Raw genomic sequence first — 16,340 nt, forward strand, 5'->3', positions numbered from 1 at the left:
TCTCATGATATATCTTTATTTTCCCAGTTCTGTCAGAATTATGAGTTTAGAGAAATGTGTCTCAAGTATAAGAAAACAATATGGAAAGCATGATGATAAATGAGAATATCAAAAGTCATTTGTGGCAAACGATATAGTAATACAATAGGGAGTGGTTGGAGATTTGAATTTTTACATGAGACAGATTAAAACATGGTTTAAACATGGCAAAAATTGAAAGGTTTAAACATTAAAAAATGTTGAAATTACATTGTGCACATTATTTTTTAAATATAATACATTTAGAGGCCAGGTTTGACCACAATATGGCCTGAGAAATAGTTCCTTTTGGTTAGATTTTGGTTTTTTTGTGTGTTGGTGTGAGGTGATTATTATTATAGCACATGGCTGTTCTCATGTGTTCCACTTGCTGTCCATGTCTAAAGTAGGACATAGGCAATCAAATTCTAGAAGCCCTACAAATAATTCGTATGCTCACCTAGGACTGAGAGTTACTTGGATAGGCAGCTGGTTAGGGTGGATGTGATCCTCCTCCCTCCTCCCTACTACCCCAATCCCTCAAAAATACGGTTTGCCTTCCAAGCATGACAGCAACAACACACGCTTGAGGGATTATTATTATTTCACTGTGTGACTGGACATATCTGTGGCCATGACCAGAGGGGCAGTTAAGGATGCTAAGAACGCTAAACCTCCTCAATTGCCAGGCATCATCTTTGAGGTCCGACTATGCTAATAAAATGGGATGATTCTGGTGAAGATAGAAAAAGGCCCCTTGGTACAGCCCATGAAAAAAGATATAATGGGGAAAAAAGTTGTAATAGGTCTGGGAGACATGAACAATCTTTACCCCAGACTATTATATTATTTTGTGAGGCAGGAAAAATAAACCAGATATTTCCATGTCCCTGAAGCTCTTATGTTCCTCCAGCACCCTCTGACTTGATCAAGTTCACCTGCTAGTCTTCTAATCACTAATTACGTTTTATAGAAACTTCATTATTTGGCAAGTGTCTAATGAATGCAAGCATTCTTGTCACTTGGAAGGAGTCATCCCATATTATAGATTTAATAGATTGGAGTTGAGGGTTAGAAGTCAGTCCTCCATGAGCTTAGTTAATAAGACTCAGACATCAAAACTGTGATTGATTCCAAACTCACTGCCAAAATTCAGTTCTCTGGTTAGCCACGTTGAGGAACAAACTCTTGACCACTCTATGGTGCTCAATTTTGGGAAGTGGGTGGTAGCAGCATATTCTGGGGACAACGCTCTGGTATTGATTTAAAATTTTTCTAATTTTAAAAGTAATTTGGAAAAACTGACTTTAAAACTGAATTTTGATGGAAACTTCTAACCTGTGATCCAAAGTCCTCAGCATTTTTCTTATTTTTTTTTTTTCAAAATGTGAAAACTGAGTTGAAGAAATCTGTTTAGTTTCCATGGAAATGGTGCCAATTAATTTTTTTCCTTTTCCTCAGGAAAATTCCTTGACTTAGCAACAATGAAACTTCCTGGCAATCCCTTGGCAGTCTTCAACACAGGGGCATCTGAAATGTCTGTACTTACAATGGAAAAATAGTTGGCTCTCATAATTCCTTTCCTTTCAGTAAAAAAATAATATATACTGAAATAATTGAATAATTTCCTTAACCTTTAGAGAACCTGTCTAGTCCCTTTAAAAAATCTTGACTCTGACAAACACTTCACACAAGGGTCTTTTTGTTTTTGTTGTTCTCTACCGAATAGTTTATCATTGGTGAAGTATGTATTACTTTTCCTATTATACCATGAAATCCCAGGATATTTGAAGAGTATTCATTAATTTAGGCATAAGCTGTTTTGATTGCTAAGTATGACCTATGGTCTGGATGGTCATAAATATCTGAAAAGGTTTAGAGAAGAATGGTTGGACAGAGTAAGCCCATTAGGTATTTGATTTTTAAAAAATTTTCTTTCCAATTGTTCTTTTTTAAAAAAATCTTTATTTAATGTGTTACGATAGTGTGCCTGTTTTATGTTTTTGTTTCTTGGTGGAGAGGCATGTGCAATCCTAGCTTCCCCACCAGGGATCAAACTTGCACCCCCTACATTGAAAGGTGAAGTCTCAACCACTGGACGGCCAGGGAAATCCCCCTTCCCAATTATTCTTGTTTTTTTCTCTAGATTCTGATTTCAGATTGCAGTCATCAGGAAGGCTTTGCTTTTTTCTTTACATTTTGTAAGATTTAATGTTCCTCTATCCTTGAAAACAGAACAATATTCTTTTCCATTCTGCTGAATTACGGATGTCCACAGTTAAAGGAACCAAGAAATGAACTCCTTTAAGTTGACTAATCAAAAATATCATCAATAATTGGATTGAAATATCTAGACAGAAAAGTTCACACAAAAATTCAATTAAAATTTTCAGTATCCTAATCCCCAAGAATTAAAAAATAAATCAAGTTTTCATTGATCTTGAGGAAGCAAATTAAGTAACAAGACATGGACAGATGTTAACCCAATAAAATATATTATAATTTAGGTTCTTGTTTACTTTCATCATTCCCTCTGCCCCCTTTCTTCTGAGTAAACAAGGGATTACTCTTCTATACTTATGGTAGAATAATAATAGATTTCATACAGGCTTCCAAAACATCAGCAGCCTTTCCTTATATTGCTCTCTGTGGGACAGCCAGAGGATAATACATCAGGCATTCTGAGATCCCTTCCTTACACTTGCCACTTGTTACCTTCTTCCATCTCCTGTGGCCTTCTTCACATCATCCCCTTAATTCTAACATGATTTAATTAAAGTATGATAATTGAATAATTTGCTAAAAATGCTTCATGGGAACTTTCTCCCAAAGAGCTCAAAGCATCCCCTCTCTTTATTCTTTCCAGAGTTCTATGAGATGTGTGGAGGAGTCCAGATAGGAATAATCTTCTCTATTTTAATTCTTCAATAACTGTTTGATCCAAGCTGTACAATGGTCTCACATGGAGTTCTGCAACTATTTCTTAAGAGAGCTAAAGGCACAGTGGGAGGATAACAGTAGACTTAAAAAGATATTTCTTTCCCTTCAAAATAAGAAATCATTAGATATAAAAAACTGCCCAGTAAGGAGTTTTTTGCATATGAATTTATAAGCAGTATATCCAAGTGATTTGTGGGAGACTGGAAGTTCAGGCTCATCATGTGCTGCATTCAAATACCATGTATTTGTTGCAAGAACGATATAAGCACAATGTTGCTGTCATGAGAAAAGCCACTTGACGTGATGGGTGAAGATTATTCATTTAAGGACACACCTTTCTTTGGAGGATGATCCAGGGCATCCCAGGACCAAGTCCATTGAGGTTATGTATTCAACAGGTCGACAAGTTGGTGCAACCAGTACCTCGCCATTTACATAATGGAACAAAAAGAGACTATGGAAGTGGTTAGTGGCTGCTGGTAAAATAACTTCCAGCTTTAAGGTCTCTTTCAGTGATTTACAGGTAACAATTTTAAGGTAACATTACTTGGAGGCCTTACAAATAGCTGAGAAAAGAGAAGCTAAAGGCAAAAGAGAAAAGGAAAGATATACCCATTTGAATGCAGAGTTCCAAAGAATAGCAAGGAGAGATAAGAAAGCCTTCCTCAGTGATCAATGCAAAGAAATAGAGGAAAACAATAGAAAGGGAAAGACGAGAGATCTCTTCAAGAAAATCAGAGATACCAAGGGAACATTTCGTGCAAAGATGGGCTCAGTAAGGGACAGAAATGGTATGGACCTAACAGAAGCAGAAGATATTAAGAAGAGATGGCAAGGATACATAGAAGAACTGAACAGAAAAGATCTTCATGACCCAGATAACCACAACTGTGTGATCACTCACCTAGAGCCAGACATCCTGGAATGTGAAGTCAAGTGGGCCTTAGGAAGCATCACTACAAACAAAGCTAGTGGAGGTGATGGAATTCCATTTGAGCTATTTCAAATCCTGAAAGATGATGCTGTGAAAGTGCTGCACTCAATATGCCAACAAATTTGGAAAACTCAGCAGTGGCCACAGGAATGGAAAAGGTCAGTTTGCATTCCAATCCCAAAGAACGGCAATACCAAAGAATGTTCAAACTATTACACAATTGCACTCATCTCACACGCTAGTAAAGTAATGCTCAAAATCCACCAAGCCAGGCTTCAGCAATATGTGAACTGTGAACTTCCAGATGTTCAAGCTGGATTTAGACAAGGCAGAGGAACCAGAGATCAAATTGCCAACATACGTTGGATCATCAAAAAAGCAAGAGAGTTCCAGAAAAACACCTATTTCTGCTTTATTAACTATGCCAAAGCCTTTGACTGTGTGGATCCCAACAGACTGTGGGAAATTCTGAAAGAGATGGGAATACCAGACCACCTGACCTGCCTCCTGAGAAATCTGTACTCAGGTCAAGAAGCAACAGTAAGAACTGGACATGGAACAACAGACTGGTTCCAAATTGGGAAAGGAGTGCATCAAGTCTGTATATTGTCACCCTGCTTATTTAACATATATGCAGAGTACATCATGAGAAATGCGAGGGTGGAAGAAGGACAAGCCGGAATCAAGATTGCCAGGAGAAATATCAATAACCTCAGATATGCAGATGACACCACCCTTATGGCAGAAAGCAAAGAGGAACTGAAGAGCCTCTTGATGAAAGTGAAAGAGGAGAGTGAAAAAGTTGGCTTAAAGCTCAACATTCAGAAAAGTAAGATCATGGCATCTGGTCCCATCACTTCATGGCAAATAGATGGGGAAACCATGGAAACAGTGACAGACTTTATTTTCTTGGGCTCCAGAATCACTGCAGATAGTGACTGCAGCCATGAAATTAAAAGATGTTTGCTCCTTGGAAGAAAAGCTATGACCAACCTAGACAGCATATTAAAAAGGAGAGACATTATTTTACTAACAAAGGTCCATCTAGTGAAAGCTATGGTTTTTCCAGTAGTCATGTATGGATGTGAGAGTTGGACTATAAAGAAAGCTGATGCTTTTGAGCTGTGGTGTTGGAGAAGACTCTTGAGAGTCCCTTGGACTGCAAAGAAATCCAACCATTCAATCCTAAAGGAATCCTAAAGGAAATCAGAAATTCATTGGAAGGACTGTTGCTGAAGCTGAAGCTCCAATACTTAGGCCACCTGACGCCAAGAACTGACTCACTGGAAAAGAACCTGATGCTGGGAAAGACTGAGGGCAAGAGGAGAAGGGGATGAGGGAGGATGAGATGGTTGGATGGCGTCACCTACTCAATGGACAAGTTTGAATAAGCTCTGGGAGTTGGTGATGGACAGGGAAGCCTGGTGTGCTGTGTTCCATGGGGTCACAAAGAGACATGACTGAGTGACTGAACTGAATGACTTTGGAGGGACGTTATTTCAGAAGTGGGTTGAGGTTAAAAGCATCAGTACGTGTTCTTTGATTATCAAGCCATCCAGCACTACCTCCATTTCTGCCACCTTTTATATTCTGCATTTCTGAATCTTAACCAATGCCTTATTATCAGAAAAATATTATTATAAATCACCTGCTAGAGTCTCTCTTTTCAATAGGAACCAAGTGTATCAGAAAAGACTGGAAGCAGCCATCTCCTATGGAACCAGAGAAAAACATTACTCCTGTGTGAGATGCCTCAGTAGCTACAATGTTTATTTCTTCTCTGCATTAGAAATAAGTATTTAGGAGGGAGGAGGGTTCAGGATGGGGAACACATGTATACCTGTGGCGGATTCATTTTGATATTTGGCAAAACTAATACAATTATGTAAAGTTTAAAAATAAAATAAAATTAAACAAAACAAAACAAAACAACAAAAAAGAAGAACATAAAGAACAAAAAACGTGGGATTCAGTGCCTAAGGCAAGAGAACTGTGAGAAAAGGGTACAATCTTTGCCTGGAGTTCAACGCAGAGCACAGAAAACCCATGCTGGTCTCCTCTGGGGAATCAGTCATCTGCCCCTCCTACCAAGTTAAGTTCTAGAGACTTCTCTCTCAAGGTCTGTGAGAATTTGTCTTACTTGACCCTCCTAGAGCTGTGATAACAAACAACATCATCAACATCACCACAAATATCCTCATAAGGCCTTTGTTAATTTCTTTCCTTTTGTTAATTAAAATAATTTGCTTTTATTAACTAAAAGAATTATCTTGCAATCATCTTTTTATGGAAAAGTTACTTTGGGTAAGACAGTGACTTAAGAGTAAAATTAATCAAGTACACAGCTATTTACTTCTATCTCAGGAGACTTTAGTCAGTATTCATAAAACTTCTTTAACTCTTAAAGATTATTTTAAAAGCTGAAGTTCATATCAATACCTTGTTTCTTAGGACCGTGCAACTTGTCACCATCAGATTGTCTTCTGGCAGCTTTTTGTTGAAACACTGTAAAAAACAGAACACATATTTATTGAACAGAAACATTAAAAAGAACATCCTGTAGAAGACTCTAGGAAACTAGAATGCAATACTTCATTTTCCTTAGTAACAATTCCTGAATTGTATTATTTTTTTAGTAGGAGGATTATTAGATTTACAATCTTCTCATTTGTGCAGCTTATCAGTCATTTCAAAAAGCCTCTTCTTTGCTCAGAGTAGTATAATACTGATGGAACGCCTCATTAAACTGTTTAAATCAAGATATGATTCCATTTTGATATCAGGTAAAGATAAAAGCTGCATTTTGTTAAAAGTGATTAATGGTAAAATCACATGAAAAATTCCATTTGTATAGAAATTACTCATGCTGACTTTTTGGTGATAAGCAAGGATAATAGACTGTTTCTTCTTAAACAGATGAAAAGACTGCTGTATTTCACAGATGTAATAATAAAAAAGACACTTTATTCTTGCATCATCTAGCTAGACCTCAGACCTATTAAAGCAGCTTATTCGAATTACTTCATTATCTGAAAAGTGCTTTGTTCTCATTTATTATTTCTCACACAGAATTCTGTGAGACAAGTCAGCATTACTCACCCCATTTTGCAGATGAAAGATAAGATTGATTGTTTAATATTTATTGAGTACCCACAAAGTTCTGTATACCTTCTGGCATTTGTTAATGGAAAAGTCTATAGCCTTTAGAGCTTGATTCTAGAAACTGAACATCCCAGAGTTCCATTTATTTTTAATGCGTAGGCTAAACTACAGAGTTTGGGAACTGCAAGAGGCCTTGGAGGACTGATCCAATGTCATATGTTTACAGATGAGGAAGATGGAAATAACTAACATTTAAAAGGGCTACATAATATCGAAATGATCCCAGAACTGTTGCTGGTGGAGATGTGAGTTGGACTCTCAAGGCTTGCACTTCAGTCTATTGCGTGGTTCTTCACAGCACTGCTGCCTCTCATCTTCCATAATCCATAACTGAGGACATACTGTTCAGGGAATATAACTGATATTTTATTACCTATCAATGGGGTCTAATCTTTAAAAACTGTGAATCACTATATCGTACATCTGTAACTTACAGAACACTGCAGGTCAATTATTCTCCAATAAAGAAAAAGAATTAGAAATCACACAAGGAAACAAACCACAGTGAGACAAAGTCAGCAAAACAGCATATCAAGAACTAAATGTAATGAAACACTCTGAAAGAAACTGTAAAATAAGTATGTTCTGTCAAAAGAAAAACAGCAAAGAAGGAGCCCTAGAGAGAGGATTAAAAAGAACCTTAGGGTTGGACTCGGAGAAGGCAATGGCACCCCACTCCAGTACTCTTGCCTGGAAAGTCCCACGGACAGAGGAGCCTGGTGGGCTGCAGCCCATGGGGTCGCTAAGAGTAGGACACGACTGAGCAACTTCACTTTCACTTTTCACTTTCATGCATTGGAGAAGGAAATGGCAACCCACTCCAGCGTTATTGCCTGGAGAATCCCAGGGACGGGGGAGCCTGGTGGGGTGCCGTCTATGGGGTCACACAGAGTCGGGCACGACTGAAGCGACTTAGCAGCAGCAGCGGCAGGGTTGGACTTTCCTGCGGTCCAGTGGTTAAGACTTCACTTAACCACTTCAGTCCCTAGTCTGGGAACTAAGATCCCACATGCCATGTGGTGTGGCCAAAAAAAGAAAGAACCTTAGGGCATTTCCCACATGCTTGTCTCTGCTCCCCTGAACAGCTGCATGGGAGTCCCTGGGGTAACCCGACGGAGGCACACAGGAGTGGGAGTGTTCCAACTGGATGGATGGTGCTTGACCACTCTGCCTGGGAGATGCATCCCAGCAGTATTTTGGCTTCTTTGATTTTATTCTTTAAACTGATCTAATATCAAGGTCATATCTGTGATGAATTCAGATAGCACTTTATGAAATTTAAGGAAGTTCCCTTTGTGTGTGCATGCTAAGTCACTTCAGTCGTGTCTGATTCTTTGCGACCCTATGGACCGTAGCCCACCAGACTGCTCTGTCCATGAGGATTCTCCAGGCAAGAATGCCTGAGTCCTCCAGGGGATCTTCCTGACCCGGGGACTGAACCCACATTTCCTATGTCTCATACATTGGCAGGTGGGTTCTTTACCACTAGTGCCACCTGGGAAGCCCCAAGAACATTCCCTAAACCATATCAAATCAACTGTTATTTATTATGCATTTATACTTTGCAAGCTGTTGTCAATAGAAAGGGTACCCTGCTCTACTGCTGCTGCTGCTAAGTCGCTTCAGTCCTGTCCAACTCTGTGCAACCCCATAGACGACAGCCCACCAGGCTCCCCTGTCCCTGGGATTCTCCAGGCAAGAACACTGGAGTGGGTTGCCATTTCCTTCTCTAATGCATGAAAGTGAAAAGTGAAAATGAAGTCACTCAGTTGTGTCCAACTCCTAGCAACCCCATGGACTGCAGCCCACCAGGCTCCTCCGTCCATGGTATTTTCCAGGCAAGAGTACTGGAGTGGGGTGCTATTGCCTTCTCCGACCCTGCTGTACTGTCTTCCTTCAAATAGGAGAAGCAAATATACTTTAAGTGTATGATGTGTTTAAGAGAAATTACACACATGAAATAACATTTTTGGTTGAAAATCAATTTTCTGCTTCAAGTCAGTATTTGGAAAACATGCTAAATATAACATACTGGCAAGTTCTGGGATTGTGGCTTACATTTTTTTCTCAAATAAAATATACTGGTGGATATATGGTATATGAATATATTTTAGGATAATAAAAGTATTTTTATGAGCGGTACTTGATTTTTTTCATTGGCCAGTTCTAAAAGTCTTGAAAACATAAAACACTTTTGAAATTTTAATAACATGCAGACACTCTGGGTTTTTTCACCAATATTGTTAAGACAGAAACTGAGACTGTCTCAGACAAAAAAACGGTGTAATATGGAATCATTAAAATGAATAAACATCTGAATCCAAAGATAAAGTCAGAAAACAAATTTGTCCAATAAAATGCACATTTACTGATAAGCTTTAAGAACTCTGATAAATTGTGAAGCTATGATAGAGTACTGGTAAATAGAATTACTTTTTCCAGCTTTTGGCATTAATTTGTTAAAAATCACCTTATATTTTGTTGAAATACATTTTGCTGACAATAAATATCCAGACTTTGTGAAATATAGGAAATGTTAAACAGGTAAACAGTCTCAGTTTCTAGATTGAGAAGTTACAGCAGTGTATTTAATGTTGATATTTAAGCAGCTATTGTAGCCATAACATCGTGAAATGGGATGTAGGATTGGGGTGGGGGATAGGATGTTCTGAGTAGGATGATGATGAAAGTGCTGATCACAGAACTCTTTAAGAGAAGGATAGGCACTAAATCATGCTCCATAGTATTGTTGTTGATTAGTTGCTAAGTTGTGTTTGACTGTCTGTGACCCAATGGACTGTAGCCTGCTAGGCTCCTCTGTCCATGGGATTTTCCAGGCAAGACTACTGGAACGTGTAGCCGTTCCCTTCTCCAGGAGATCTTCCCGATTCAGGGATCGAATGAATCCACATCTATGTTGGCAGGCGGATTCTTTACCACTGAGCCGCTGCGAAGCCCCTCTATCTGTCTAATCTGCCTTAAAATTCCCTCCTAACTCATTTCTGGCTCCATCCACTACAACTGTTTCCCTCCTTCCACCTAGAGACAAACCTCATTTCCTTACAAAGCTCAATTAGCAATTAACATATTTCCAAACACACCATTTCTCATTGCTATGAAAGTTAGGAGGTGTTTTTGAATATGAGTTTATCTTGGGAAGATACTTATATTAACTTGTTTCCTGAAGAAAGAGCCAACCCACCCAAAGGATGCCCAGTACAAACATGCATACCAAGGACACATGCTCTATTAGCCTTGAAAGAAAGTGAAGTGGCTCAGTCGTGTCCGACTCTTTGCGACCCCATGGACTATAGCCTACCAGGCTCCTCAGTCCATGGAATTTTCCAGGCAAGAGTACTGGAGTGGGTTGCCGTTTCCTTCTCCAGGAGATCTTCCCAACCCAGGGATCGAACCCAGGTCTCCCGCACTGCAGGCAGACGCTTTACCATCTGAGCCACCAGGGAAGCCCATCTATTAGCCTTAAGAAAAGATATAAATTCCGAATTTGTTAATGTTTCTTTTTACAGTAAACATTAGCTGAAACATTTAAATTGTGTCTGCCAGCAAAATCTTGGTCCTAGAAAGCTTTATGCATTTAATCATAAAATGCATAACGTTTATAGGAGACAACTAGAAAACCCATGCTATAGGGAGAACCAAACATTGAGTATGGATCACTCAGGTTTAGATTTGAAAGTATTATTTTTGTACAATAGGATTTGTGGTAAGATGAGAGTCTGTTCTAAACATATAGTAACTGAAAAAAATCTAAATACCAGAATGGTAATCAACTTGGGACAGTGGAAAGAGTGTAGTTTTATCTTAATATTAACAACATGCATGACATGGGAAAATGACTTTTTCCCTCAGGCCTTTATTTCCTTTGCCAATGAAGTTAAGGCTAAGATGAGATGATCTCTAGGGTCTTACTTAGTTCTGACATGCTAAAATGCTACCAATTCTTTTTTCCCAAGCCCGCCCAGGCCAAACAGCTCCTGGATAAATTCTTAAGTGCACATGAATTTAAATAAAATGCATGGTTTTGAGGAAGCAATTCTTTTTTAGTGGAGGTTTAGACGAACAGAAACAATAGAAAGTTAAGTCACAGACTAATGTTAGTTTTTTGTAATATATGGGGGTGGTCCTGTTCCCATGTGTTTGAGATCTTGGAGAATATTATTCTTGACAGTATTTTATTGCATCAACGTTCAAATGATGCTGTCAAGGCAATTATGACATAACGTCAATTTTGATGATTCTCTGACCGAGTGAAACCTTGTTTTTCTCTTCCTACCTAAAATTGGAATTTAAGAAGAAAGAATAATGAATGCATTATTAGTACCTTTCACTACCTTTAAACATTAAAAAAGTCCATAAAGGAAGAAAAACAATTTTTGAGGCTCAAAATAATCTCAAACAATGCAAATGCCCCAAATACCAACCCATTTATTTTAAATGTTGGTAGAATGACTTCTATAAAATTTTCTCTAGAATAGAAATGATACTGAATGGGAAAAATTTGCATAGTATTAAATATTCAAAATGTTAAGCAAAGCAGAACTATCAGAAGAGCAGAGGAGGAGGAGAAAGTGAAATATAACGAATTCACTTGCACTGTTTGTCTTTGCAGGTTGCTTCTGCAGGAACATTCTTCATGTCAACCTCATTAGTGGCCTATTTCAAGCAAACAGATTCTTCCAGGGCTGCCCTTCTTTGAAAATCTGATAAAGCTTATTTGGAATTATTTTATAAGTGGCTAAGGTAATGGAAAGTCTGTGCAATAGCCAAGTGCATTCATAAAGAAATGAATTATAAACCACAAATCCCTTGATGTTTCATGCCCATTAGAAGTGTGACATGAAATGTTGTTTGGAGCTGTATACCTATCACTGTTGATAGTTCCTGAAACCAGGGATTTGATATAAAATGAAATATACAGATCGGTATTTTGCTTCAGGTCCATAGTATAGTAGCATTTATTAATCGCTCAGCCAACTTCATTAGATTGGTAACCATGTAGCTAAGTGCTGTGCTAGGTCCTAAGGATGCAAAGGTAAACAAGACATGGTCAGCTTTCATTCTGTCCTCCATTTTTGGTGTCTTATTTTAAGCAAGAGTCAAATGTGTCATTAGTGCCTACTGACGAGAGGACAGAGATGAGAAACAGGCAGGAAGGGCAGGGGCCATAGTGCAACCTCCACAGCCCTACTCTGCCTGCCTTGTTCCCCAGTCTGTACCCTCAGCATGCTAATGACAAAAAGGCAGAGTGAGGTAAAGTCAAGCAATGTAAACAGCTCCTGTCTAGCCAGCAAAGGCAGGGAACAGAACGTTCTAACCCTGTAAGTAGTCATGCTCACTAATCAAATTGAAGCTCAGGGAAGAGATGCAGCCTCTTTGCAAATGGATCAAGATAGACTGAGCACTCCAGTCAGCTTAAAAGCACCATTTCATTCTGTTAGCAATAGTCGTGGGTTGCCAATTTCAACAAATTTATCGAACGCAGGTCACCACATTTGAATAGGTTGTGAGGGGTGGCATGGTCACAAACAGAAATAGTCACATCAGCCACGTGATATGAAGGCCTTTCATCTGAAAGCAGTTTACTGACTGGCAGACATAGAGCCAGGAGTTGTGGGATTCTGGGGGGAGAGGAGGATGGTGAGGATCTACAAATGGTCAGCCAGCACATGTGAAGTCACAGAGGTGGTTACAGCATACTTGGGAGACTGGTGGTGATGGGAAGTTGGAAAGTACATATCTGCATAAAGGAAAATAGTACAGAAATTCTAATTCAGTGGAAATATCAATGAATGCTTTGGTTTCTTAAGGAGAAAACATTAATTTTCTTTCCAGTTTGTAATGGAAACTTTTAAGTCTGATAGATGTGTTCCCACAAAAATCTTCTCCCAAACCAGGAAATCTCACTATAAATTACCTTTTCTACTTCTAAGGAACTTAATTTTTATTTAAGTAGAATACAAACTGCTTTGATTTGCATATTTATCCTTTTTGATGCAAATAAGAATATTTCTGTTCTTGAAATGTTTCTTATTAAGGAAGTTGGGACATTCAGAGAATGACAGCAGTTGGTTTATGGAATTCTGTGTCATTAGAGCTTGAGTCCATTATAATGAGTGTTTAGCGAAGTCTCACTCCACTACTGGGCAGGCAGGTCTGTCTTCCTTTTGAACCAGGCAGACAACATTTATTGAATACCTACTGCTTACAGAGCACTGAACTAGGGGCTAATTTCTTCCCATAGGATTTCATGTGGACTCACTGTTTGACTTTACTTTTTGAACATCTGTAGTCAATAAAAAAGGATATTAGTGTAGACATTAGTGATGTCCCTAGTAATTTTTCCTTTGTTTCAAAGGGAAGTGGTTTGGGGACTTCTCTCATGGTCCAGCGGTTAGGGACATTGATTCTATCCCTGGTTGAGGAACTAAGATCCCACAAGTTGCAAGGCCAAAAGAAAAAAATGAAAAGCAAAGAGAAGTGGTTTGGGTTGTTAGGAAGTCACTGCTATCCTCTAGAAGCTGTGATGAGTTTACCTTTCAGTTCTCTGGCTTCTTTTTTTTTTTTTTTTTTTTTTTTACTTTCTATCAGGAAATATTGCTGTCCTAATAAGTAACTGGGGCTTCCCTGGTAGCTCAGATGGTAAAGCGTCTGCCTACAAAGCGAGAGACCTGGATTCGATCCCTGGGTCGAGAAGATCCCCTGGAGAAGGAAATGGCAATCCACTCCAGTATTCATGCCTGGAAAATCCCATGGGCCAAGGAGCCTGGTGGGCTACAGTCCATGGGGTCTCAAAGAGTCGGACACGCCTGAGCGACTTCACTACACTAATAAGTAACCAGTAAGACTGGGTCACTCTCACTCTGAATAAACATTAAATACTAGTTCTGCCAATAAGATTCAAACCACAAAAATGTAGATTGAAAATTTCAAAAGGACAGGGTTATTTGAGATTTTCTTGTTTCTTATGGTGGATCTGTATTGCTATAAACTTCCCTCTTAGAACTGCATTTGCTGCGTCCCATAGATTTTGGAAAGTTGTGTATTTATTTTCATTGCATTTTATTTTCTGACTTCCTCTTTGATTTCTTCATTAACCCGTTGTTTTTTTAGTAGCATGTTGCTCAGTCTCCATATGTTTGTGTTTTTCCCATTTCTCCCCTGTAATTGACTTCTATTTTCATACCATTGTGGTTGGAAAAAATGCTTGATATAATTTCTATCCTCTTAAATTTGTTGAGACACATTTTGTGGCCTGGCATATATGATAGTAACATCTATGTCTTAGCCATGACAATCAAAAATGTCTCTAAATATTGCCAAATGTCTCCAAATGTCTCCTGGAAGTCAAATCACCACCAGTTAAGAACTACTACTCTAGGTCAATCAGGCTTCTTATTAAAATACAAATTTAGCAGAGATTCTAGTGTAAAGAGACACAGATTTGATCCCTGGGTTGGGAAGATGCCCTGGGGGAGGGCATGGCAACCCACTCCAGTATTCTTGCCTGGAGAATCCCATGGACAGAGGAGCCTGTCAGGCTATAGTCCATAGGGGCGCAAAGAGTCGGACATGACTAAAGTGATTCATCAGGCACACAGAGTATTGTACTTTAAGGGGTAAAGACCAGAATTCCCAGTGTAAGCACAACTTGAACTGTTCCTTTGCAGAGCTGCACCAGTACCCTAATCCATATCTTACAAACAGATGATACATATGTCCTTCTATCTTGAGAACACCTGTGATATACTAAGTCCTGAAGATAATGCTTTGGACAAAGTCACTGGGCTAGAGAATAGAATGCAAGGCACTTGATCTAAGGCTTACTTTAATAGATGTGCCCATATGTCTTCACTAATGAGGATAGATAATAATGCTAAAGCTGAAGCTCCTGATTTGTATCAAAGTATCAAAGCTCCTGATACTTTGGCCACCTGATTCAAAGAACCAACTCACTGGAAAAGACTCTTATGCCAGGAAAAATTGAGGGCAGGAGGAGAGGAGGGTGGCAGGGGATGAGATGGTTGGATGGCATCATGGACTCAATGGACAGGAGTTTGAGCAAGCTCCGAGTTGGTGAAGGATAGGAAAGCCTGGTGTGCTGCAGTCCATGGGGTTCAAACAGCAGGACATAACTTAGTGACTGAATAACAACAATGAGATAGAAGCCATTCCATTCTGTCACATTTACAATGATACAGATTAATTTTCCTAAGTGATTCTACAAGGCTTTTTTTTTCTTCTTCTTCTTCTCTGCTTGCATTTCAATTGCATTGGACGTGATCAATTTCAAGTACAAGTGAATTGCAAGTGGAAAATTTCTGAGCAACTGAGTTGTACTTGACATTTTAGGGTCCCAGTAGCTGAGTAGCTCTCAAAAAGGTCATATACAACTTTGTTGCACTGTAAAATGCCAAGGGTAACTCAGTAGCAATTGAGAATTGAAAGGGAAATTATATTCTACCCCAAATCAGCAACATAGACTCTGAAGAATGATCTTGGTTTTATTAATTGTGTGAGGGGAAAATGGGAAATTTTTCATTGACGTTGAAAAATTTTCCACAATAGGCAGCTATCTCTATGCATGATTTATGGATATAGTTTTATTATCAATCTATCTATACTATGAAAAGTTCTCACTTTGTTTCCTTGATTAGCCTTAAATCAAGAATTCTTTCACTCAGGATTGTAAATCCTTGTCAATTCCTCTCTATTCTTTAAGCTTGATGAATCTGATTCTTTTCAATGTTATAGGGAGCAAAAGATGGAGAGAATATGGTATTTAGAAGCAGGCAGACTTCAAAAACTTTTCATTAAGAAAAATGAGTTATTCTTTTTTGGTTGTTAACATAAAATTAGGTTTAGTATAATAAGAATAGAATTTTAAAAACCCAGGAACATATCTCTTGATAAAACAAACCATGGATTCAATTTTGTATTAATAAGCTACATTTCTGTGGACAGGGGACAGTGGTGATGGTAGAAATAGATTTTCTGTCTGATATGTCATGCTGCATGAAAGAAATTAGAATGCTTAGCTGTAAGTGAATATTCTAGAAGTTTGTCCAATTATGTATGGGCTCCCCTCTTGAAACTAGGAGTACTTAGAATACTTAGTTTAAAATGGGAAATTTAGAAATTAGTAAATTGACATATTCTTCTGATCATCCTCTGTAGTGCTAGTGAAGTCTCCTGTTCTACCCACATTGATGTGGTTCTTGTCCCTTTTGTCATTTATTTGTACTTGCTTGTGTGCTCCGTCACTTAA

The 16,340-nt window shown here is 38.6% G+C and overlaps 1 protein-coding gene across 2 annotated transcripts in view; it reads right to left on the reverse strand.

Moving 5' to 3' along the window:
• Positions 1 to 16,340, reverse strand: part of BANK1 (B cell scaffold protein with ankyrin repeats 1) — a 322,108-nt gene that overhangs the window by 22,392 nt on the left and 283,376 nt on the right. For both annotated transcript variants that reach the window (XM_070372094.1, XM_070372093.1), the window contains exon 11: positions 6,332 to 6,397. In XM_070372094.1, coding sequence (XP_070228195.1) covers positions 6,332 to 6,397 — 66 coding nt within the window. The remainder of the gene's footprint in view (positions 1 to 6,331; positions 6,398 to 16,340) is intronic.

The sequence above is a fragment of the Bos mutus genome, chromosome 6 (assembly GCF_027580195.1).
Source record: "Bos mutus isolate GX-2022 chromosome 6, NWIPB_WYAK_1.1, whole genome shotgun sequence".
NCBI classification, from domain to species: domain Eukaryota; kingdom Metazoa; phylum Chordata; class Mammalia; order Artiodactyla; family Bovidae; genus Bos; species Bos mutus.